The sequence below is a fragment of the Trichosurus vulpecula genome, chromosome 2, assembly GCF_011100635.1.
Source record: "Trichosurus vulpecula isolate mTriVul1 chromosome 2, mTriVul1.pri, whole genome shotgun sequence".
Classification (NCBI taxonomy): Eukaryota; Metazoa; Chordata; class Mammalia; order Diprotodontia; family Phalangeridae; genus Trichosurus; species Trichosurus vulpecula.
Window position 1 is genome coordinate 111,344,048 of NC_050574.1, and position 22,937 is coordinate 111,366,984.

Below are 22,937 nucleotides of genomic sequence, written 5' to 3' on the forward strand. Positions count from 1 at the left end.
ATCCCTGCTTTTCCCTTGTTCCAGACCATTCCTGACCTCCTACCTCCCCATCAAAACCCATTTGTCCTGTGTTCTCTTTCTTCTGGTCTTTGTTCTCTTCTAGATCATGATTTGTCTTTATATAGAGCTTTATAGTTTACAAAGGGCTTTATAGATATTTCTTTTCACCCTCTCAGCAACTCTAATAGATTGGGCAAATACTGATTCCCTTTGTACAGATAAAGAAACCTAGGCTTAGAAAGGATAATGACCTTCCCAAGCTCACACAGCTAGTAAGTGACTGAGCCGTGACCCAAGCCCAGGCCCTCTGACCCATCGTTCAGTGTTATTTTGTTTTTGGTGTTCCCTCCTCCACCCCCTCACCCTAATCCTTCTCATGCAAAGTCTAGCTCAAGTTCCATTTCTTCCATGAGGCCTTCCCTGGTCCCTCTAGCCCATGGGGACCTTTCTCTTCCTCTGTCTTCTCTCAGTTCCTATAGCAATTACTATCTATATTACTCCTTTGGTCCTTTAACCATAGAGGTGCATTGTTACTTAACTGTGTCTTCTCAACTAGATTGTAAAGTTCTGCAGGGTGAGGTCCATAACTTGCTTCCTCTATATATCCCTCAAGACCTGCTTAGCAGTGTGTGCATATAGTAGGTGCTCAGTATATATTTCTGGGAGGAAGCCAGTCAGGAGGGGAGGGAGGGAGGGAAAAGAGAGGGGAAGGAAGAAAGGAGCAAAGAAAGGCATGTAAGTCAGGAGGGAGAAAAGGAAGGGAAGGAGGGAAAGGGAAGGAAGAGAAACAAGGACAAAGAGAGGGATAGAAGACATCCAGAAGGGAACAAGAGAGGGATGGAAAAGATAAGAGAGAGAAGAAAAGAGCAAAGAGGTGGATAAAAAGCAAGAAAGAGGGAAAGAAGATAGGCAGAAAGGACAGGAGGGTAAGGAATAGAGAGGAAGGGAGACAGAATGGGTTTTTGAAGGGGCTTGGATTTTCTCCAGTGCTAGAGAATCTCTAAGTAGGTGGTCACACGTTAGTGTAAATTCTGTTTGAACAATGAAAAATCCACAAAGTATAATTTATTTTTTTGAGCCCCAGCTCAGCAGGAGTCTCCATTTTATTCATCTTACTGTTCGTGAACTGAGTCAGTACAGAAGGGGAAGGGAGGGAAAAATGCACTTTCATGTAACCCTGAATCTGCTGAAAAAGGTCATTTTGATAAATGGCTTATGTTGCCAAAATCAGCATTGTTTAGAATTGCAACTAATGTCTGCAGTCCTTTACTTCAGGCCTCTTCCACTAAAATTTTCCCATACCCTTTCTTTACTCATCTCTTTAAAATTCCCCAGCTTTTCTGCATCTCAACTGGGTGTATGCACTTGTGGGAAGCTGTTCCTTGGTTTGTATTACTTGGGATTCTGCCATGACTTCACTGCAGGGGAACAGAGTTATTGCTTTGGGTCCAGTTTCTTAAAAAGGGCCCACCCTGAGCACTGGTAACTGTAGGCCAGATGTCTCTAGAGGAACTTAGAATCCTAGAATACTGAGCTCAAAGGGAACTTAAGGCCACATCTAGTTCACTACCCTGTCTTCAGGCCAGCAGATACCAAAATCATCACATACAGGACATTTCTTATCCTCACAATGGCATCATTTTTGAAGTTGCCCATAGGCCTAGGTTTGCAAGGTTAGTCTGTACTGCTTATGGTGGAAAGAGCTAGACTGGGAGTCAAAAGGCTGGGTTCCAGTCCTGACTTGGTCACATGCTGGCCACATGACCATGGGGAGGCCACTTTAACTCTTTGAGTCTCAGTTTCCTCTTCTGTAAAGTGGGAGTTGTAAAAATGCTTGCACATATATTTTTCCATTTTATTTTTCTTGCTTTTTTTTTTGCAACATGTTTAATATGGAAATATATTTTACATAACTTTACATGTATGAGAGATATCATTGCTTGCCTTATCAATGGGTGGTGGGGTTGGAGGGAGGGAGAGAATTTAGAACTTGAAATAAAAATAATATTTACATAACCTACTTCATGGGGGGTGTTGTGGGGCTCAAATGAGATAATGCATATTAAATACTTCATAGTAATTAGATGTGAGAGTGTGAACAATAACTCTGCCGTCAGCTCTGTGACTTTGGGTAAAGTCTGGGCTTCGGTTTTCTCACTGATAAAATGAGAGTGGGGCTATGCCACTAAAAGCACTTTGGGCCTCAGTTTCCTCACTGGTAGAAGGAGAGCTAGGCTAGGCATGTGATCTTAGGTGTGCAACTAAACTGTATGGATCTCAAATGTCCCTTTGTTAAATGAGTTTGGTTTGATGATCACTAAGCTCTGTTCGGTACAATAGAAAGTAAAAAAGTAGAATCAAGAGACCTAGAGCCCAATTTTGGTTCTACTACTTAATGCCTGTGTGACCTTGGCCTCAGTTTCCTCATCTGTAAATTGAGGAGGTTATATTGTTTTGGTCTCGAAGGTCCCTTTCACGTCTAAATCCTATGGTGTTCTGACTAAGATGGTCCTTTCAGACTCTCGTGATCCATTACTCTGACTCCTAGGCACCCCAGGTAAAGTTCAGATAAGTCGCCACTCAGTGGAACATGGTGCCTTTACTAAAGCCTTATGGCAGTTTGATGAAGTGAAAGGAGCCAGGGCAGAAGACCTGAGTTCGAGGCCTGGTTCTGCTACAGATTAGTCACATGAGCTAGGGAAAAATCACTTGGGATCTCCGATCATTAATTTCCTATAAAATTGGGATAATTAGACCTCATGGCTCCTACCTCTTATGTTATTGAAGAGGTAAAGCACAGAAAATTTTTTGTAAAGAGAAATCCAGATACCAGTCCTTGCTATGATCATCATTGTGAATGATTCCTATGGCAGGGGCAGAAAGGCTTTCTCATGGTGTGGTTTGCTGAAAGGGAACTGAGCTTGCTTTTTCTCTCCAGAACAGAATTCTCCAAGGGCAGCAATTACATCCTGGACTCTGTTGCAGACAGGCTCTCACCTGAAAACACCATTCTCTTTTCCTTGTTTGTACATTTTGAAAGCCATGGAGACAAACCATAGTAGGTTTTAAGAGCAGCTGTGAGGTGATCTTAGTACTAATCTTTCTCTTGAGCTCAAATCGCTCTCCTGGCCTCTAAGTCTTTCATCTCCAACTGCCTATTGGACATCTTGAATTGGATATCTTGAATGTTATACTCAATAGAGGACAGCCAGGGAAAAAGCTTAGAGTTAGTTGATGGGGTGTCATGTGAGGAACAAGAAGAATGTCATTGGATCATTGAATATGTGGAGGGGAGTCAATTGGAAACAATTATGAATAAACAAGGCATACACAAGGTAAATTGGAGATAATTTCAGAAGGAGGGTACTAGCATAAAGGAGAACCAGGAAAGGCCACTTGCAGAAGGTGGGATTTGAGCTGAGTTTTGAAGGATGTTAGGGAAGCCAGGAGACTGAAGTGGGGAGGGAGAGCATTCCAGGCATGGGAGAGAGCAAATGAAAAGACAGAATCAGGAGATTGAATGTTATGTGAGGAACAGGGAGAAGGCTGGTCACTGGATTGTAGACTACGTGGAGGGCAGTAAAATGTAAGAAGAATGGAAACATAAGAAAGGCTAGGTGTGAAGGGCAAAGATTTTCTATTTGGTCCTCGAGATAACTGGGAGCCACTGGAGTTTATTGAATAAGGAGGTGAAATCAATTCTTGCCAAAGTTATAAATGATCTCTTAGTTGCCAAATCCAATGGACTTTTCTCAGTCCTCTTTCTCCTTGACATCTCTGCAGCCTTTGACAATTTTGATCACCTTCTCCTTCCTGATATTCTCTTTTTTCTGGGTTTTTGGGATGCCCCTCTCTTCTGGTCCTCCTCCTACCAATCTTTGTCTCCTTTGTGGATTCTCATCCAGATCACGCTCTTTAAAGCCTAAGTGTTCCACAAAGTTCTGTCCTGTGTCCTCTTCTCCTCTCCCTCTATACTATTTCACTTGATGATCTCTTCAGTTCCCATGAATTTAGTTACCATTTCTATGCTGATCTGCCCTAACCTCTCTTGATCTCCAGTCTCCCATCTCCAACTGTCTTTCAGACATCTCAAACTGGATGTCCAGTAGATATCTTAAACTGAACATGTCCAAAACAGAATTCATTCTCTTTCTCCCAAGCCATCCCTACCTCCTACCTTCCCTATTACTATAGAGGACAATACCATCCTCCCAGTACCTCAAGCTCCCAACTTAGGAGTCATCCTGGATTCCTCACTATCTCTCATGCCTCCCATATCCAAGATATTGCCAAGGCCTGTTAGTGGTACCACTGCAACATCTCTTCTATATGCCCCCTTCTCTCCTCTGACACTACAAGCCCTCCTCACCTAGATTACTGCAATAGCTACAAGTGGGTCTGCCTGCTTCCAGCCTCTCCTCACTCCAATTTATTCTCTAGTTGGCCACCAAAGTGGTTTTTCTAAAGCACAGACCTGACCACATGACTCCCTACTCAATAAACTCCAGTGGCTTCCTATTGTTACCAGGACCAAACACAAAATGCTTAAAGGCCTTCATCTCCTAGCCGCATCCTATCCTTCTAGTCTTCTTATCCCTAACTCCCCATCCCCTACTCTTTCATCCAGTGACACTGGCCTCTTGGCTATTCCTTGAGCAGGACACTCCAGCTCTCAGCTCTGGGCATTTTCTCTGGCTGTCCCTTGTGCCTGAATGCTCTCCCTCCTGATTACCACTTACTGGCTTCCCTGGCTTCCTTTAAATTCCAACTAAGATCTCATCTTTTACAGGAAGCCTTTCCTAATGTCTTCCTTCTGTGGATTATTTCCTATTTATCGTGTATATAGCTTGTTGTATATATTGGCTTGCATGTTTTCTCCCCTATTATGGTAAGCTCCTTGAGGTTAAGGGTTGTCTTTTGCCTTCAAGGAGCTTACAGTCTGAGGGAAGACAAAACATAAAAGGAAACTGGAAATTTTGGGTGTAGGGGACAGAAGGAGAAGGTATAGGACAAGTCAGTCAGAAATGAAGAGATGTCTGAGTTGAGTTCTCTCCTTAAATGGAGATATAGATTTCCTGGTCCTATTCTCCAATCACAGAGGCAGAGGGTAGAGGTGATATTAAGGAGATATAACATCATATGCAGTGTTCCACCCCATAGTATCCCACCTCTGCAAAGACAGCTGGGAGGCACATTCTCATATCTCTTCTTCTGGGCCAAGCTTAGTCACAGCATTTCACAGAAGTGTTCTTTCTATTGACTCATGTTAAGTGTTGGTGAAGCTATTCTTTTGGGTGATGGGTCATTTTCAACATTTAATATATATATAGTAAGTGAATCTAGGTGATAAAATGTAAATTTAGTCATAATAATTTCTTTAGCCAACTTACTAATAATGAGCTGAGAGACAGAAGGAGGTATGACATGTGTGGGAGAAGAGAGATGTGAGTACAGATTCAAGAAATAAGAATGCAAAATGATAATAAATCAATCAATAAACATTTATTAAGGGCCTACTATATGCCAGGGTGGGACAGCTAGGTGGATAGAGTGCTGGGCCTGGAGTCAGTCTTCCTGAGTTCAAATCTGGTATCAGATACTTACTACCTGAGTGACCCTGGGCAAGTCACTTAACCCAGTTTGCCTCAGCTTCCTGATCTGTAAAATGAACTGGAGAAGGAAATGGTAAATCACTCCAGCGTCTTTGCCAAGAAAACTCCAAATGGGGTCACAAAAAATCAGACATGACTAAAACGACTCAGCATATGCCAGGCACTGTGCTAAGCTCTGGGAATGCCAAAACAGTTAAAAACCAATCTCTGCCCTCAGGGAATTTCCAATCGAATAATCACTTTCACATACATTACCCAAATTTATCTTCACAATAACCCTGTGAGGTACAGTATTGCTGTGTTCCACATGGTCCACAACTTAGGATGCTTTTCTAGTGTTTATCTACCATCCTAGTCATGATGGACAACCTGGTCTGGAAGAAACAACTGGACCTCCAGTTGAAGAAAGTGAGCTGAGGTAACGAGTTAATAGAACTGGGGACGTTTAACCTAGAGAAGGCTTAGGTGGGGCATGATAGCTTTACTCCAGTTTGGAACAAAGAGAGATTAGAATTATTCTGCTTGATCCCAGAGGGTAGAGCTAAGAACAAAGGGTGAAAGATGCAGAGAGGAAGATTTAGATTTGATGTGAGAAAAACTCCCTAACAATTAGAGGAAAAGGGAAAAGGAAGCGAATAAGTATTTATACAGTACCTGCTACATGCCAGGCACTGTGCTAAATTAACATTTTACAAATATTATTAGAGGCAGCTAAGAGCTGCAGTGGATAGAGTGGAAGGCCTGGAGTTCAAATCTGACCAGAGACACCTACTCACTGTATGACTCAGGGCAAGTTATTTAATCTTTGTTTGCCTCAAGTTTCCTCATCTGTAAAATGGGGATGATAACAGCACTGATGAGATAATATTTGTAAAGCATTTAGCACAGTTCCTGGCACATAGTAGGTGCTATGTAGATGTTAGCTATTGTTATTATTATCTCATTTGTTGAAAGTGGAGCAGGCTTTCTTGAGAGGTTATAGGTTCCCTCTCTGTGAAGTCTTTAAAGTGAGGCAAGACGATCACTTGTAAAGGATACTTCTCATAGGGACTGGGTTGGAATAGATAGAAGTTGTCTCAGGTTCCCTCCAAAGTTGAGGTTCTCTGATTAAATCCGACTTCTGTTAGTTGATTATGACCTTGGGCAAGTTACTTAACCTTCTTTGAAACTCGGTCTCCTCATCTGTAAACTGAAGATAAGACCACTTGAACCATCTACCTCACAGGGTTGATGAGAATTCCTTGTGCTTTCTCAATTGCAAAATATGGTATAAATGTGAGATGCCTTCATTATTAATTATCTTCAAAGCCTGGCTTAAATGCCACTTCCTCCTCTATGAAGACATCCTTGAATCTCCTAGCTGGAAATTTCCTCTCTCTAATCTGAAATGACAAGCAGGATGATTACATTCATATACCACGACTTCTTCAGCCATTCCTCAATTGATGGACCAGGGGTATTTCTTATTTATCTTTGCATCTCCCACAGATCCTAGTGCAGTGTATACGATGTCATAGGTGCTTAGGGAGTGTTTGTGCATTTTTGGATAGTGAAGGAATGTCCATTTGCTAGAGGAATCAATTAAGTACTAAAGTGGGTCTTGGAGGACAATGTGATCTGGTAGAAATCAACCTTTTTAGTAGGATGAGTATAGGACTAACAGTCAAGAGACTCGTAGGTTCTGGGCCTGCTTCTACCACTAGGCTGTGTGACCTTAGACAAATGCCTTAATGTCAGTGGGTCTCAGTTACCTTATCTATAAAATAATAATAGTTCAATTTCATGGATATTTATTAAGTGCCTGCTATATGCAAGGCACTGTGCTTAGTTGCTAGGGTATAAAAAACAAAACAAAAAGCCTTCTCTACCCTTAAGGAGCTTATGTTCCTCTGGGGAAAGTGGGAATATAATAATGATAACCTCATATTTATAGTGAGTTACAATTAATGAGATACTTAGCTCTCAACAACCCGGTGAGGCAGATAGCACAAGCATTCTTATTCCCATTTCATAGACAAAGATACTGAGGCTCAGGCTAAGTGACCTGCCTGAGGGTCACACTGATAATAAGTGTCAGTCAAGACTCAAACTTCTGATTTGAAGGTTTTTCTGATTTAAAGATAAGAGGTCTTTTCCTTAGAGATCTTTTGAATATACCATGCTATCTCTAAACAATTATGAGTTAGAAGACTTCTAAGAGACATCAAGCTCATTATCTGTAAAATTCCCAAATGCAGCCCAAACCAGATTAAATGTAATTGGGATATGTTTAACAAAATAAATAAAAATACTATACAACATAGAATGTTAATTTGTGGTTTTCTAAATCAACATATGGCCACAGGGATCTATTTCTATTTGAGTTTAACTCTATTATTCTGAGGTCCCATCTAGCTCTCTCATTCCTTATTCCAACAATTTGTGTTGGAATATCCTTTCTGGCTCCAACATTCTGTGACTTGGCCAAGGTCATACACAGCTGGTGTTGGAACTTGAACCAAACTCTTGGTTCCGGGTCTTGTATTATTTCCACCAACCAAAACTACTTCATGAAAGAGGCCCCTCATTCTTCTTATAATTGGCTTTCCCCTGGACTCCGGATGATTTTTCTAACTCAAGGGACAAGAGAGAGGGAAAGGGAAGGAAATAATCTAGCCAATTTTTCTTCTGTGATAAGCAGATGCTCCAAAGGAGAAATATTTAATGAAGTTGGCTGAAGTTGCTCTGATGTTTGCCCTCAGGCTGAGAAGGTGGCCCCTCTTGATGGGGTTGTAACAGCATCTGGACCTTGGCAAAGTTGTCTGTAATCATTCCAAGGAGACCTCAGAATCCATTTGGAATGATCTCCAAGATTTTGCCCTTAAGGCTCTAGAATTGGTTTCCATTCAGCAGGGTTTGCCTTTAGCTCACATTCTCCCCACCACCTCACTGCTCCCTGCCCCTCCCCACCTCCCCGACTTGGCCTGTCCTCACTGCCACTTTCTATTGACAGACCACCATTGTGGGTATGTTGTTTCTACCTTCCCAATCCCTTACCTACCCCTAACTCTGTCAAGTAGCCTTTTGCCTTTAAGCAGGATGTAGCCTCTGTTTCACTCCATGCTTAGTCGTCTTTTTTTTTAATTAAATTTTATTTTCAGATTGGCATTTTCTCCCTCTCACTTCTCCTCACCTTCTTCCCCAACTGAGGGGAAAAAAACTCCCTGTTACAAATAAGTATAGTTGAGCAAAATAAAAATTCCCACATTGGCTGTGTCCCAAAAAATATACCCTCAATCTATAGTCTGAGTCTATCACTTCTCTGAGGTGGCAGAGAGAAGGTCCTCTGGAATTGTCATCCTTAGTCGTCTGATAAAGCCCGTGACTAGGGAGGCAAAGGGGCTCAAAATGGTGTCATAGGAGGATTGACTGTCAGAACTGGGCATTTTTAGCTTGGGGGCGGGGGAACTTGGTGGGAACATGACAGAGGTCTTCAAATGTCTAAAAAGCTGCTACATAAGGAGAATATGATAGCTGGCATTTATTAAAGCTGAGCTTTAAGATTTACATGGTACTTTGCATATGTTGCCTTATTTGATCCTCATAGCTGCCCTGTGAGTTTGGTGCTATTATTATCCCCACTGTACAGATGAGCAAACTGAGACTGAGAGAGGGTAGGGGATTGCTTGGTGCCACGTAGCTAGTTAAATATCTGCGGCAAGATTTGAATTTAGGTCTTCCTGACTCCAAGTCCAGCATCGTCATCAGTGCCATCTAGTTGCAATAATAGGGAAGAGAGAGACATTCTGTTTGGCTCCAAAGGATAGACCGAGGTAGGCCAGACAGATGGAAGCTAAAGGAAGACAGATATTGACACCATGTAAGGAAGAACTTCTTGACAATTAGAGCTGTCCCAAAATAATACATGCTGTCTCAGAAGGTAATGAGCTCTCCATTTCTGGGACTTGCTCCATTTAGGACTTGATTTATTATTTTATTACAATTAAGGAAAATAAGGTTTAGAGAGCTTAAATAGTGTTTATCATTTAAACCATGGAATTCTGATAAAAATTATTTAACCTCTTCAAGTCTTATTTTTTTTAATCACTTAAACAATGGAATTGGGCAGCAAGGTGACACAGTGGATAGAATGCTGGGCCTGGAGTCAGGAAGACCTGAGTTCAAATCCGGCCTCAGATACTTACTAGCTGTGTGACCCTGGCCAAGTCACTTAACTCTGTTTGCCTCAGTCTTTTCATCTGTAAACTGAGCTGGAGAAGGAAATGGAAAACTGCTCTGATATCTTTGCCAAGAAAACCCCAAATGGGGTCACGAAGTGTGTCAGACACAACTGAAAAATGGCTGAAAACAATGGAATTGGCAGACTTGAGACTTGAATCTGGGTCTCGTGACTCTTAATGCCAGGGCTCTTCCACTCTACCACATGACCCAGATAAGAGAGGGGGACATTTAACCACACTAGAACAGGGAATATGATGAATGACAGGCAAGAAGCAATTAAATTCCATAAGCATTTATTAAGCATGTACTAGGTGTAGGGCAAGATGTTCGGGATTTGAGTACAGAGAGGAACCCAGATCTGTGATTTCATAGGTGTAAAGAACTTCTGGTGAGGAAATTTCCTCCCTCAATGAGGACCGGCATTTGCTCTGGAACTTTTAGTGTTAGAGAGTTGCCTGGGATGGGGGAGTTTGGTGAATTATCCAGGGTGGCACAGCCAGTGTGTTTTAGAGGTAAGAGTCAACCCAAGTCTTCCTGATTCTAAGGCTGGCTCTATCTCACTATGCCTCATTGCCTCCAGACCCTGGGGTTACAGAGAAAAGCAGAGTGACTGCTCTCAAAGAACTTCCATTCTGCCAAAGCTCTATGGGGGATTCAAGGACACCTCTTAACTTTGGCTCACAGTCCTCTTCCTCTGATTCTCATCTTACTTCTTTCCTACCAAAAAAACAAGCTTTCTAGTGATCTCTGTCTTATCTCACACGCACCAACAGTGTTTTTGTATTTCCCTTCGGACCTTGAACCCATGCCTCCTTCTCACTCCAAAAGAAAATAGAACTTATCAGTTGAGGACCTGTATTTTGACTGCCTGGAGAACTAAAGGTCACCAGTGACAGAACATATTTGTCACTCTCAGATCTGTGGTGTGACCTGAAGAGGAAAGTCATATTTTTCTTCAGATGAGTCAGGCCTGTGGTTACTGAGGAGACGGGAATAGAGTAGATAAACCTCTCCTGTCCCATCTGACTGAGCTGCTTTCTACAATTCCTCCTAATCATTGCGTTTCTTTGGCTTGCAGCTGTGTCAATGAGTATGGAAGATTATGATTTCCTGTTCAAAATTGTTTTAATTGGAAACGCTGGTGTGGGGAAGACGTGCCTAGTTCGACGTTTTACTCAGGTAAGGTGCTCTTGGCAAGGACAGAAGGAGTTGCCCTGGGATGGAGAAGTCTGGGGAGGAATGGAGTGTTAATTTTAGTCATAGGTAAGGACAGTTGATGGGGTGGGTAACTGGTTCCAAAATTCCAGCATTGGCTCATACTTCTAATTCAGTCTCTCCAAATGTAGCAGGTTTATATGGTGATCAGTCATTCTCAGACTTTTCTAATATTTGTGACAATGCAAGGCAAAAAAAAAAACAAACAAAACTCCATGGGCTATCTATTTAGACCCATTTGTTACTTCTTAGAATGAATGAGAAAAACAGTTTTGTTTTTAATGACACATCGATGTGGGACTTCACTAAAACAACAATAAACATTTGTTCATAAATGGGAGACTTGGATAGTACAATAGAACCAAAAACTATTTTGAAGACCAGAGCTGTAACTAAGTTGGGGCTATCTCAGCTTTGCTTAAGGACCACAAAATTTAGAGGGCACAAAATTTAACATGGGCTGACTTAGTAGTATAGAAACACCTAGTTACAAACTAGGAATTTAACACCTTATCGAGAATAATTAGCTAAAATAGGAAGTTACCAGACCGTGCTGTGGGAATAAGTCATCTGTGAGCCTCTGTAATGGTAAATTCCCATCTGATCAAATGAATTTGTCTTAATTACTTCTTGGATTACTTTCATATTTTGAATTACAAAGTTAATTTGTTGACATATGTCATGTTCTTTGCCCTCCTGCTAGAATTCCTAGTTCCAACTGTGTTGAACACTAAACTCAGAGGAAGTACTGGACTTCCTCTGACCCAGGTTCGAATCCCATCTCAGACACAAGTGGGTGACCATGGGCAAGTCACTTAACCTCTGTGCCTCAGTGTCCTCATCTGTAAAACGAAGTAGCTGTACATCTTGATGGTCTCTAAAGTCCCTTCTAGCCTATGCACCTAAAAAAAATATATATATATATGTATATATATTTTAATATCCAAATGACAATCCAGTACTAAACATACATACATATATACAAACACACAAAGTGTCCTGTGAACCATTTTAAATTTAAATGAACATATATATGTATACACACATATATACTCACACACATACATATGTATGTATATGAATATATAGAAACACATTTGGATTTGAGTTGGATATTATTTGGATAATATTGGGATCCAAAGCATGCATACATACCTAATGTGTGTATATATGTATATATATTCACAATCATATTTACATATTTCTCCTAAAATTATTTGGCTGGAATGAAAACCCAGAAATATTCTCTGGACCAAACCTGTGCTGAAATGGCATGTTATTTGGTTTGCATACCTACCTGGCATAAACATAAATACTCTACTAAAAAGACCAGTGCCTGCATCATTTAAAGAAGCCTTGTACTGTGGGCTTTGAGAACTATTACTTATCAGTTTCAAACATCTTTTGTTTAAAAGAAAGGAGGCTTCTAAATTTGACTGTCTTTCTGTATTTCTCCCAACTTTTTAGTTAACATTCATATTACGCTTGCAAAATTCATATACACTATCACCCTCATTTTGCAGATGAGGAAACAGACTTAATGAGGTGACTTGGCCAAGGTCCCATGGCTAGTTAGTGATGGAGTCAGGACTTGGATCCAACGTAGTGCTGAGTTTCCACTGCACCATGCTATCTCTGTGAGGAAAATGAAAAGATGGCTCTGCCGATATAAATCCATGTGTTTCTTCTGCCTTTATGAGAGGTGGTTTGGGAAAAGAGCAAGCCTGACTTCTAAACTGGGGCAAAGGAAAATTCATGTGGCAGATTGGGTAACATAGCCAGGAGGTAACCTTGGAGGAGGATTAGCTGAGGGGGTCATTGGGAAAATGTCACGGTTTTCCCCATTAAGTTAATTGGAAACTGAATGCTAGGTTCTCCCCTCCCCATCTTCCCTCTTCTCTTGGTGTGTGAGATCATAAAAGCAAGTAGTAAACAACAGGCATTTAGGCCTAATCAGCCCCAGAACTCAACTGGAAACTTGACTGAAACAAGAAATGGTTTCAGTCCACGGGAACCTCAGCAATCTCCTCTGCTGCTCAAACGTGAATGAAACTACAAAAAGAGCATCAATTCTATGTCTTGATCACAGAGGTGGTTAATGGAGGGTGCCTAGGTGAAGACTGCAATCCACCAACCAAAAGCCTAATATGTGCAAAGCATTGTGTTAGGTGTTGGGAATAAAAAAGACAAAAATTATAAAAGAAAAGAAATATTCTCTGTGCTTAAATTGCTTACATTCTATTGGATTAAATCTGCTTTTTAGTGTTGAAAAGGATGTTAGCCATCACCTTGCCCATTTTGTAGAAGAGGAAATTGAAGCCCAGAGAAACAACTGAGTTGCCTAAGATGAAATGGTGTGTTGGTGAACCAGAACCTGAGCTGGAATTCAGGTCTTTTCACTGCCAGTCCAGTAATTAGAATACTGTGAATAATTCTCAGCCTTTGTGATTCTATAGGACTCACAACCACATCTTTAAAAGTCTCAATTATATAATGAAAATTTTAAAGTACTTTCCATTTCCATGATTCATTCTGCATTCCCTTCTCCCACTGCATGCCTATTCTTCTCTTCTGGTTTTCTGTTCACTCTTAAAGTTTAAAAAAAAGAGGCATTTTGCTTCAGTACTTTCTGCTCACTAGAAGGTTTGAACAAATTTGATTCAGCTGTTTTTTTTAGTTATGTGAATTTGGAAAAAAGACAGGGAAGAACATTGAGAAGTTTTAAAATTTTTTTGGCATCTGTTAAGTTACAAAACAGCTGGGGCTATAAACTTGAAGCTTGGCAGGCCTTTGATTCAGTTGAGCCAAATGAGAATGAAATTACTTCAATATTTGTGTGTAAAGTTATGAATGTTTACATTTACATATTTTGCAGACATGCAGGGGAACATTTTCTGTTGGTTCCAGGCTCTGTTTGGGAGGGGCAAACTTTAATTAAAGAGCTCTCTTGTTAGGGACAAGCTTAACTAAGGATGACCCAGTTACAGCTGCCAGTTAAAAAGTCCCTAACATAGTCCATGTTAATTTTGTTGGTAGGAATCTAGGAATACTTGGGAGTGGGGTGGTTGTAGGGCTATTTATTGTTATCATTTTTATTGTTATCTTTAATTCATTTTTGCCAGCTTTAGATTAATTAATTGTGTTGTGCCAAGTTTGAAGAATACCAAGCCCTCCACTTACAAGAAATAGTTACCTACCATTAAATTAGAATGGATGTCCTCATTAAGCATCAAGTCCCTAGTTCCTTGGATGTACTTCTAGACAGGCTGGATGGCCACTTAGTCAAGAATACTGTTGAGGGGATTCATGCTTCACCTAGATAGAGGAGTGGGCTAGATCAGTGGTTTCAAATTCAAATAGAAACAGGGCCACTAACCCATATACAAAGATCCCTGTGCATTACATATTGACTTAGAAAATAGCATTCTGATGTTAGCTATGTTCTATTGTATTTTTATTTATTTTGTTAAATATTTTCCAAATACATCTTAATCTGGTTTGGAGAGCTCCAGTGGGCAGCAATGGGCCACGTGTTTGATACCTCTGGACTAGATGACTGCTAAGATTCCTTCAAAATCTAAGACTCTACAAGATAAAGCTCCCTTTGTTTGGAAATTCCCATCATTTCATGATCATGAAATCACAGGATGATAGATATCGAGCTAGAAGGTAGCACAGGTACCATCTAGTCTAATTCTTCATTTTACAAATGAGGAAACAGAGGCCCAGGAAGTTAAATGATTTACCCAAGATCACACATATTCACATCAGAACTAGGGTTTGAAACTAGGTCCTCTGATTCCAGAGTTAGCATACTTTGCATTCTACCATCTACCCTGCCAAATATTTAAGTGTAGAAGGGACCATAATTCCTATCCTCTCCCCTTTCTTCTACCCAGTCTTCTTCCCACCCCCACCCTCTCTAGATACACATCCTCAAATGGCCTATCAAAAGACTGTACTTATGACCTTGACCTCAGTCATATCTTGCAGGGGCAAATCATAAAGAAATTGGGAGATTCATAGGATCAGAGTTTTAGAATTAGAAGGGACTTTGAAGATTACTGAGTTCAACCCCACCCCTCTCCCCCATTTGGCAGGAGCCAGGAGCCCAAAGAGGTTGAGGGACTTGTCCAAAGATACACAGGTGGCAACAGTCAGAATTCAAGCCTGGGTTCAAATCCAGCAGTCTTTCTGCTCTATTACTGAGCCAAACAGTCTAGTCCTTGATATTGATAATTTAATTGTGTACATGTTGCTCCCCACTCCCCCTCGCCTTAGAGTGTAAGTGCCTGAAGGGTAGGGACCATTTCATTTTGTGATTGTATCTTCAGTACCTAGTATAGTGCCTTGTTTATGGTAGAACACTTAATCAATGCTAGTTGAATTGAAAAATAAAAAAGAAGAGACTCTAAAACTAGCTCATTTTTAGGAAGTACTTAGGTAGTACTTAGGGTTTACAAAGTATTTTCCTTACAATGATTGCGTTTAGGTATTTACCGCACCTCACAGGGCTATTATGAGGAAAACGGTTAGCAAGTGATCAAGTCCTATTTACACGTGAGCTATTTCTGTTCTTATTTCTGGAGGTAGCACAAATGAGATCATTAGCCTTATTCTTGAGATGAGGAAGTTGAGATGGAAAGGTGAAATGAATTGCCCCAGGTCACATGGTTAGTGTTACTATGGCTGGTCATATGGCAGAATGAAAACAAAAACCTAGGTCTCCTTGCTCCCAAGCCTGTGTGTGCTCTTTTCATTACCCTAAGATGCCTCCATGAAACATTTGCCCCATTCTTCCTCCAGCTCCAATTTCCCATTCAAAGGTTGCACACTGCTGCTTTTCTATTTGGAAACGTTTTTGAGGAGTAAAGTCACACTCCAATGCTTTATCATAGTGTGGAGGGCACCTCTGTATTCTCAAAGGTTATGCCACTGGAGCCTCATCTCTGGCCAATCATGCCAGGATGAAAAAGCTTTGAGAATGGTCCCAGCAGCAGAATGTGTCTGCTTGCCTGGGACCAACCTATCAGCAGAAGGGAGGCTCCTCACTATGCTGCTTGGTGGTGCATTCTTTGGCTGTGCAACCCATGCAACGAAAGAACAGTACAAAATTTTCCTCAGTCCTGGGTAAGCCCCTTTCCTTTCTGCAGTGGCTCTGGCAGGATGGCAAAAAATGGGGCAGAGGGTGTTAAAAATCAGTAATACATACATGATGGGCCGGTATGGATGGGTTTGGACCTGCATCATTGGAAGAGTTATCCATATAGATGGAAAGAAAAGTGTTGCTTTTTGGTCAGGTGCGTAGGAGGGTTGTTTTTTTTTCCTTGAGGCAGCTGAAGTTTGGGGGGAAGAAAGCAGATGCTAATAGTAAGGGGAGCTGGATCTTTCCTCAGTGCTTCAACTTGAGTACAGTGAGTGATGCAGAGATATGATTGAGTACAGATGACACTGCATATTTCTTGGAACTTGATTATTATATTTTGTTTCACTCAGGTTATGATAGGAATGTGGGGGGAGCGATTCCCTCAACTTAGCCCCCTATCCCTTTCCTGCCTCCTTCTACTTCTTCCCTCTCTAGTTATGCCTTTGATGATAGATAAAATTTTTAAAAAATCAAGTTTCATCCAGTCATTCATTCATCAGACATTTATTAGATACCAGCTGGATGCAGAATACTGTGCTTTCACTGAATTTATAGTCTACTAGGAAGATATTACATACAAAATGCAACAAAAATATTAGACAAGTACATGCAGAGATGTACAAAACAAAATGCCACGTGAGGGAGGTATCAGGAAGTCATAAAAATAGGGGAAACTCCAATTTTGATTGTAATCATTATACATGGTTTTAATTCCATGACCATGTCCCTCATCCTGAATTCTTGATTAATATCTCTTGTCTACAACATCCCGTGGATTGTATTTCATGTTATCTTATCTACACTTCTTGATATTCACTTTTAGATTTTCATGGTCTTGTCTCAATAGCAATCCTTTCCTGCCTTTTCTAGCTTCAGTCCCACCTCTTCTTTTCCTTTCTCATTTTTATTTTGATGGCTTTTTAATTGCTTAGTATTTCTCCCCTTTACTCAGAATGAGTAGATATTTTAGGGTCAGGGTGAAGATGAGGCAACCCTCATAGAAACAGGAGTGTCTCTCTACAGAAGACAAATCAACAATCATTTATTAAGCACTTACTGTGTGCCTGGTACTGTGCTAAGCCCTGGGGACACAAGGACAAACATTCAACAGTCCTGGTCCTCAAATGGTTTACATTCCAACAAGAGGAAAAAATCATGAACATATGCAAGTAAATTGAAAATATATATGAAGTAATTCAATTTGGGGGCAAAGAGAACTAGCACCTGGAGAGAATCCAGCTAGGCCTCATGAAGGAGGCGGTGCTTGAGCTGAGCCCTAGGGATTCTGTGATGCTGAGTCAAGGAAGGCATGCAATCCAGACCTGGAGAGGCATGCAAGGCATAGAATATTGTGTATGAGGAAGACCAAGTAGGCTAGTCTGGCTGAACTGTAGGGTCTGTGAGGGAGAGTAGGGTTCAGTGAGGATGTTGGGGTAGACTGGAATCAGACTGTGAAGGGCTTTCTTCACATGTCAAACAAAAGAGTTTTGGTTGTGAGCAGGGGGAATGACTAGGTTGGTCCTGGCATTTAGGAACATCAGCCTATCAGCTCAGTTCAGACAAAGGATCTACGTGTCTGGTATGGCACCATTTTACTGCAGAGTTTATTTAACTCCACTGTTTTCTTTTTAGGGTCTTTTCCCACCAGGTCAAGGAGCCACAATTGGGGTTGACTTTATGATTAAAACAGTTGAAATTAATGGTGAGAAAGTCAAGGTAAGTTTCTAGAATTTTAATGAGACACTCATTGTGTTGTTTGTGAAGTTAGGGGAATAGTTAACTTTATTGTTGGCGATGATGATGATAACAATGATAAAAATAGCTAGCATTTACATAGTGCCTAGTATGTGCCAGGCACTGTGCTAAGCCTTTTACAATTATTATTTCATTTGGTCCTCACAGCAGTTCTGGAAGGTAGGTATTATTATTCCCCTTTCATACCTGAAGAAACTAAGGCAAACAAATTAAGTGATTTACCCCAGAGGCACACAACTAGTAAGTGTTTGAGGCTGGATTAGAACTCAGATCTTCTTGGCTCCAGGCAAGTAATCCACTGTGTGTTCTATCCACTGTGCCAGCAGCTTGTCTATAATACATTATATATGTACACATAAATGTATACCATATGATATGGATACCACATGTGATATATATATATATATATATCATAGATGGTACACATATTTCATATTGTATGTATATATAACATGTGTGTCTCTATATACACATGCATGTTTATATACACATATATATGTATGTTTGAGCAGTTTACAAATATCTCATTTGATCCTTACAACAACCCTGAGAGATGGGTACTATTATTGTCCCCATTTTACAGATGAGGAAACTGAGGCAAGGAGAGATTTTTTTTTTAAAAATATATATAATAGATGATATGACATAAATTATATATGTAATACATTATATGTTTTATATATATGTGTATATATATGTGTATATATATATATATATATATATATATATATATAGTATAACAGAATGTATTCTATTAAGTCACTTGATTTAAACTTGCCTTTTAAAGTAAAACTATAGGGGCAGTTAGGTGGTGTAGTGAGTAGAGCATCAGCTATGAAGTCAGGAGGACCTGAGTTCAAATCTGGCCTCAGACACTTGACACATTAGCTGTGTGACCTTGGGCAAGTCACTTAACCCCAATTGCCCTGCCTTCCCCCCTCCAAAAAAAAAAGTAAACTATAACCATTAGCCCATGCAGAAGGTGTTTATTTCTAAAAACAAAAAGAGTCCTTCCAGCACGGCTGTGAAAGCAGGTGGGATGCTTTTAACATATGGTGACTGGGATGGATTGAAGATTTAAAACTATTCTATCAGAGGATCAGTGGAAGAACCTGGGGAGGTTTTGCATAGAAAAAGAAGACTGTAGATGGGGCTTGATTTTTCTCTTTAGATCTTTGAAGAACTATGATGCTGAAGGGGAACTAGACATCATCTGGTTGGTCCCAAAGGGCAGAAGTAGATTCAGTGGATTGAAATGATAGGGAGGCAGATTTTGACTGAATATTTGGAAAACTTCCTAACAATATGAGGTATTATAAATGAAATAGGTTGCCTTTTCCCATCATCCAAGGTGCTGAATCAGAATACAGATCACCATTGCTTGAGCTAGGCTGTTGAGGGCATTTATACTTTGGGCAAGCCTTTTCCAGTTTTCTGATTCCATGATCCTAGGTAAGTCAATATGGATCACAATTTTTGTCGTAGGGAAAGGGAAGATTCTGCATATTAGAATGGGGGTGGTTATAAAATAGCCCAGCATCTCTCATCTTAGAGACAACTGTGATTTGGTGGAAAGAGTGCTGGATTTAGAGCTAAACTAGGTTTGAACCCTGGTTCTGTGATACATGAGCTAAGTAGCTTTGGGAAGAACACTTCCCTACTGTGGTTTTTATTTTCCTCATTTGTAAAATGAAGGGACTGGACTGGAAGGTCTATAAAGTCCCTTTCAGCCCTAAAACTGAATTATCCTATTTCAGAGATGAAATACTAGAGACAATTTAGTAATTCCTAGATTCAGCCTACTAAACAGTACTGTCTCCTATGGACTTTATAAAAAGAGCCCACTGAAGATTATGTTCTATTAATAACTGCAGGTCATATATAGATCTTTTTTTTTTTTGGTCCCTCTACACCCTACTTCTAGCTACAAATTCTTTGTATGTCTTTTGACTTCAAAACAGTAACTTTCCAATCAACTTTTAGAAACCTACAGGACTTACCTTTTAAGTAAACTGAGTCATTTAGTAGTATTGATAAGGGCCCCTTACTTGAAAATCCCTACTGTGTTACAGTACCAGAAATTCCATCAGTATAGAATCGTTCCTCTGGCAATGCCCTTTGCCCCACTTCACAGAGGTCTTGAAATGAGGGTGGTTGGATTTTACAGTGAAGTTGAGGTCCCTTAAAGGAAAAGCATTTATAATAAAAATAGCAGCTCCAAGGTTCCAACTGAAAACAATAAGTATTAAGATACTGACTGAAGCACTGAAGATTTAACACTAAACATTTTGGATTTCTAAGATAAAATCCTTCCTTCACATTAGGTGCTTTAGAGACATTGTGCTGAGAGACACAGAAAAATTCAGAGGCAGAGAGGGAGGGAGGGAAGGAGAGACAGAAACAGAGAGAGAGAGAGAGAGAGAGAGAGAGAGAGAGAGAGAGAGAGAGAGAGAGAGAGAGAGAGAGTGAGTGTGAGAGAGTTAGTTTTAAAATTATTGGTTTCCTGAGTTAGGGATAGAAACAGTGGAGGGGCAGGCCTTTTGGAAGGCTGTCCTGGGAGCCCCTGCAGTCAGCTGGCTCTACTCCTCAAATTAGTACCTCATAGCAATGAAATCCATACCAAATACAATAATGAATGGTGTGCTAAGTGTACTGGAAAACAAAAGCAGGATGTGAAAGCCATGTGAATGCCAAATAGAAAATTCAAAAGCTCAGCATACTGGGGTGACAGTGAAGGGGGAGGAGGGAGGAAGAGAATCGGGTAGAGGAAGGCCTTTGCAACTCTGATGCTTGCAGAAGAAGAGGGGAAGGGATTGCTAACCCAGGAAACCTTAGGAATAGGCTCTTAAAAAGAAAGAAGTTGAATACAAAGGATTTCTTTGTACATATGCTTTCTTTCATTCCATATTTTACTTCTCCTTAATCATCTTTGAAAATAAGGGAAGCTTGATTAGAGGATGTCTACAGTCCTCATTTGAACATTATTTTTGTTGAGGTACCTTAGTAGTTAGAAGGTCTGACATTTATATGGTGTTTTAAAATTTGTAAAGTGCTTTGTATATTTTATCTCATTTGAACCTCACAATTAACCCCGTGTAATATAAGTACTACAGGTACTGTTGTCCTCATTTTACAGAAAGGAGACTGAGACTTAGAGAGGTTAAGTAACTTATCTAGAGTCACTGTAACAGCTACTTCCTATAAAAATAAAACTAGTGAATCAATACATGTGAAAACAACACCATTTATCCACTTTCTTTTGAGGACACCAGCAATACTTATATAAATGTGTCATACAGTGGAAAAGTATTTAGGATTTGGAGTTAGAGGTCCTGGGTTTATATCCTAGTTCTGCTATTTATTACCTGGGTGACCTTGGACAAGTCACCTAACCTCTGGGCCTTAGCTCCTTAACCATAAAATGATGGGGTTAGACTAGATTATGAGTCCTTAACCTGAGGTCCATGGACCCCAGATATCAAGAGGCCCATGGATTTTAAGGGTCTATAAGCTTGGATGAGAAAATAATCACATTTTTGTTTCAGTACAAATGGCTTACCCTGTAATCCTATTTATTTTACCTTATTTTATGCACTTGAAAACATTATTCTGAGAAGGGGTCCATTAGGCTTCACTAGAATACCAAAGGGGTCCATGACACAAAATAAGAATCCTTGGACCAGATGCTCTCTTCCAATTCTAAATCATGGTCCTTATAATACTATAATTGGGGAAATAATTTATTTGACATGTTGCTGAGACATTTGAGTGTAGTATAAATTCTTTGAAAGCAAGGGTCATTTTCAGTTAAGAAAAGGGGAATAAGCATTTACATAGCATCTGCTACATGCTGGGCAGCTAGGTGGCACGGTGGATAGAGGGCCAGGCCTGGAGAAGACTCAAATTCATGAATTCAAATCCAGCCTCAGGCACTAGCTGTGTGACCCTGGGCAAGTCACTTCACCCTGTTTGCCTCAATTTCCTCATTTGTAAAGTGAGCTGGAGAAGGAAATGGCAAACCACTCTAGTATCTTTGCCAAGAAAAGCCCAAATGGGGTCATGCAGAGTTGGACACAACTGAAATGACCCAACAATAACAATAAAACTCTGTGCCAGCACTGTGCTAAGCACTTTCATAATTATTATCTCATTTTGATCTTTACAACAACCCTGGGAAGTAGGTGCTATTATTATCCCCTCTTTACAGTTGAGGAAACTGAGGTAAACAGAGTAGCTTGCCCAGAGTCACATAGCTAGTAAATATCTGAGGCCACATCTGAACTCAGGCCTTCCTGACTCCAGGTACTACTTAACTGCCTCTTTGTCTTTGTATCCTCAGTGCCTGCCACAGTACCTTGCACATAGTAGGTGCTTAACATGTATGCTTTGTGGATTAGAGAAGGATATAGTAGCACTTAAGTTGCCATAGTAATAGTTAAATTGGATTGGATTGTTTTAGTTTTTTCTGCCTTTCTTTGTATCCTCAGTACTTAGCACAGTGGGGGGTACAACATTTAATAGATGTTGATTTATTAATTAGTTCATAAATAGCATTAGTTTGAGCATAAATCAAGGGACCTACTATTAAAAACAGCTCTAAGCTATTAGCACATCAATTTCAGGGCCTGTGGAGAAAAAAAAAATAAGAGAACTTTGTTGATTATTTATTTAAATATTTATTAAGCACCCAGAACATGCAAGGCACTTTACTAGGATCTCTATACCTGGGGATATACAAAGACAAAAACCCCAAAACAGTATAACAGCCCCCAAAGTGAAATGAAGTCTGCCCTCAAGGAGCTCACGTTCTGTTTAGGTTTGTCATGAGAAAGTTTTTGTCATATTTGGCAATTTGCCAGATGTGAAATGAAACCTCACAGTTGTTTGATTTGCATGTTTTTTATAACCAGTGATTTGTAGCATTTAGGTGACTAGTCGTAAGTGTTTCCATTCTTACACATGAGAAAACTGAGTTACAAAGAAGTTAA

At 40.2% G+C, this 22,937-nt stretch overlaps 1 protein-coding gene across 2 annotated transcripts in view; it reads left to right on the forward strand.

Moving 5' to 3' along the window:
• RAB30 (RAB30, member RAS oncogene family) overlaps positions 1–22,937 on the forward strand; it is a 112,474-nt gene that overhangs the window by 81,372 nt on the left and 8,165 nt on the right. For both annotated transcript variants that reach the window (XM_036744601.1, XM_036744602.1), the window contains exons 2-3: positions 10,912–11,012; positions 17,827–17,910. In XM_036744601.1, the coding sequence (XP_036600496.1) occupies positions 10,920–11,012; positions 17,827–17,910 (177 nt within the window). In that variant the 5' untranslated portion in view covers positions 10,912–10,919. The remainder of the gene's footprint in view (positions 1–10,911; positions 11,013–17,826; positions 17,911–22,937) is intronic.